Source organism: Mandrillus leucophaeus, unplaced genomic scaffold (genome assembly GCF_000951045.1).
Source record: "Mandrillus leucophaeus isolate KB7577 unplaced genomic scaffold, Mleu.le_1.0 Scaffold9607, whole genome shotgun sequence".
NCBI classification, from domain to species: Eukaryota; Metazoa; Chordata; class Mammalia; order Primates; family Cercopithecidae; genus Mandrillus; species Mandrillus leucophaeus.
The window spans coordinates 1-2,529 of NW_012110483.1; the positions used below are offsets into that span (position 1 = coordinate 1).

The 2,529-nt window shown below is 47.8% G+C and overlaps 1 protein-coding gene across 1 annotated transcript; it reads left to right on the forward strand.

Moving 5' to 3' along the window:
- Positions 1-1,073: 1,073 nt before the first annotated feature.
- On the forward strand, positions 1,074-2,102 carry LOC105532486 (golgin subfamily A member 8K-like; the record flags this gene model as incomplete). Its single annotated transcript, XM_011970668.1, has 3 exons — positions 1,074-1,193; positions 1,779-1,838; positions 2,022-2,102. Coding segments are annotated over 3 exons (261 nt in total), but the record flags the coding sequence as incomplete, so codon positions are not given.
- Between the last annotated feature and the right edge of the window lie 427 nt (positions 2,103-2,529).

The following is a 2,529-nucleotide window of genomic DNA, read 5'->3' on the forward strand; positions in this document are numbered from 1 at the left end:
CATCTGTGTAATAGAGGTGGTATCGTTTGACTTCCATTTTTTAAGTTTAAATGAGATTTGTTACTGTTGTTTTTATGTTAATCCCTAGTACATGGCCTTTATACACATCTAGATGTGTATAAGAGACAGGCCTTACTCCCTTAATATAGACATTGACAGTGGGAAAAGCCTACACTTCCCCCGTGAGCTCAAAACATTGACAGTATCTCTGGGTGGCAATGGGAGAATGGGTTTGGTTTGGTTTTCTCCAAGGCTTCTACTTTCCAGAGATATTTTAATATTTTATTTTTCTGAGTTCTCCACCTCATATTCTATTTCTCCATGGTTTTGGGACCAGACTGCCCTTCAGTCAGTGGTCTCTGAAGTGAGATTTGCTCATCTTCTGTGGAATAGATCTTGAGAAACTGAACTTGACAGCTTGAATCTTCCTCATGTTATCTCAACCTGGGGTACTTTGAGTGCCACGGGATAAATGTGGGACATCTTTCTGAAGCATCAATTTCCCTTGATTCTCTTGAGATCAGGAGAAAAAACATTAATGTACTTAAGGATGACAGTCACATAGGCTTCTGAGAGTATACCAGACTTCTCTCTGAAATGAGGCTTGGGTTGTCCTCTTTCTGATGAATTCCCAGATTTCTCAGAAAGGCTGCCTTCTGCCATGAGGACACAGTGATATAAAAGTTTGAGAGGTACTGGTGCACTTCTTGATACTAACAGATGTGTGAGGATGTATGACTCTAAACCATGCAGTTCCTGCCTACCTAATGTTTACTTTTCTACCTCTTCCTCTGGTTTTGGTCCCTGGCAGCTGCTGACTCTTGGCAAAACCCCAGAGCTTGGAGTCAGAAGACTGAGTTTCCAAGTTCCAGTATCACCTTTTTCTTTTTTTTTTTCTCCTAGCCATTATATCAACCCCTCTCAGTCACTAAATGATGGTGACAACACCTTGTACAGTTGTTGGCGTCATTAAATCAGATGGTGTATAAGAGCATTTTGTTAAAACTGTAGGACGGGATGTGGCTGTAGGGGCTGATAGTTCTCAGGAGAATTACTGCTCTTCTTTCCCACAGTTAAAAGAATATTGGCAGAGAAACAGCCTTGGTGGTCCAGCAGGAGTGAAGAAGAACAGGAAAACAAATGGCAGTGTCCCTGAGACAGCCACTTCTGCTGGTTGCCACTCACCTGAGGATGTGAGTCTTGGCTGACCAGGCTCCTGGGGACAGGGGGCCTAAGGGACAGTAGAGGGTAATTGTTAAGATTGTGGATAGACTGTTGGGTACTGGTTAAGAATTCTGGGTTTGAATCCTGCCTCTCCATCTGCTAGGGATATGATTTAGGGCAAGTTGCTTAAGCTGTTTGGGCCTCTCTTTGCACATCTGTATAATAGAGGTGGTATTATTGTTTGACTTCCATTTGTGAAGTTTAAATGAGATTTGTTATTGTTTTATGTTAATCCCTAGTACATGGCCTGCTGTAAACACCCAGGACACCAGGATATGGTCATTGCTGTTTGATTCTCCTCATCCCCAGTCTCAAGGGGAATCCAGGACAATGAGAACAGCCACTTGCCATCAGGAGTCACTGAAAGGGCCCCAGGGTGGGATGGTGGGGAGATAAGAACCATGAGAGAAGTTGGCACAAAGGAGTTATGGGACGAAGGGTCCAAGACAGGCAGAAAAGAAAGTTGTGCCAGTTGATGGGGGAAGAAAGGAAGTCAGAGGGCTTAGACACTGAGAGGGACAGAACATCTCCATGTGCACCCTCACCTCTTGTAGTCAGCCACAGGTATCGACGGAGAGGGCCCTACGTCATCTGCACCCCGCAAGGATCTGGAGGTAAGAGGCTCTGGGTGGAGGGACAGTGACCCTGCAGGCCAATCCTGCAACCTCCTCCCACAGCAGGGACTGGGTGCCCCTCTGCCAGCTGAGACAGCCCACACACACCCCAGCCCTAATGATTGTTCTCTCTACCTCTCCCCCGACTCCTCCTCCACCTCCTCCTCTCTGCATGTGCCTCAGAGCCCATCCCAAGAACTAGTAGCTGCCCTGGACTCGAGGTCCGTCAAAATCAGTCAACTGAAGAACACCATCAAATCTTTGGTAAGAGTCCAGTGGGGTCCCCTGATTCCAGGCTGACAATCCTGGGCTCCAGTTTCCTCTTGGGACCCTGAAGAAAGGGACTGGGGGCCCCTGGTGCCAAGGGCAAATAGGGAGCTGGGGCACCCAGACCTCACCTGGAGGGACCCCAGAGCACGCACCATGGCTCTTCTTTTGCTGCCCTCTTTGCCGACTGTCTCCTCTCCACACACCCCTGCTGGAGTCCTTGCTACACACGCCCTGGGGTTGTTGCCTCTGGGGGAAGTGCGAGCCTGACTGGTTGTCAGGGGCACCGTATTTCTGCCGTGACTCAGTCCTTAATTTGCTCTTTGATTCTGGACAAGCCGCCTCTCCTTTCTGGACTCGTGTTTCCAGAGGAGGTAGTGAGTATCAAAGGTGTCTGTTAGCTCTGAGAGTCCGAGATTTAAAG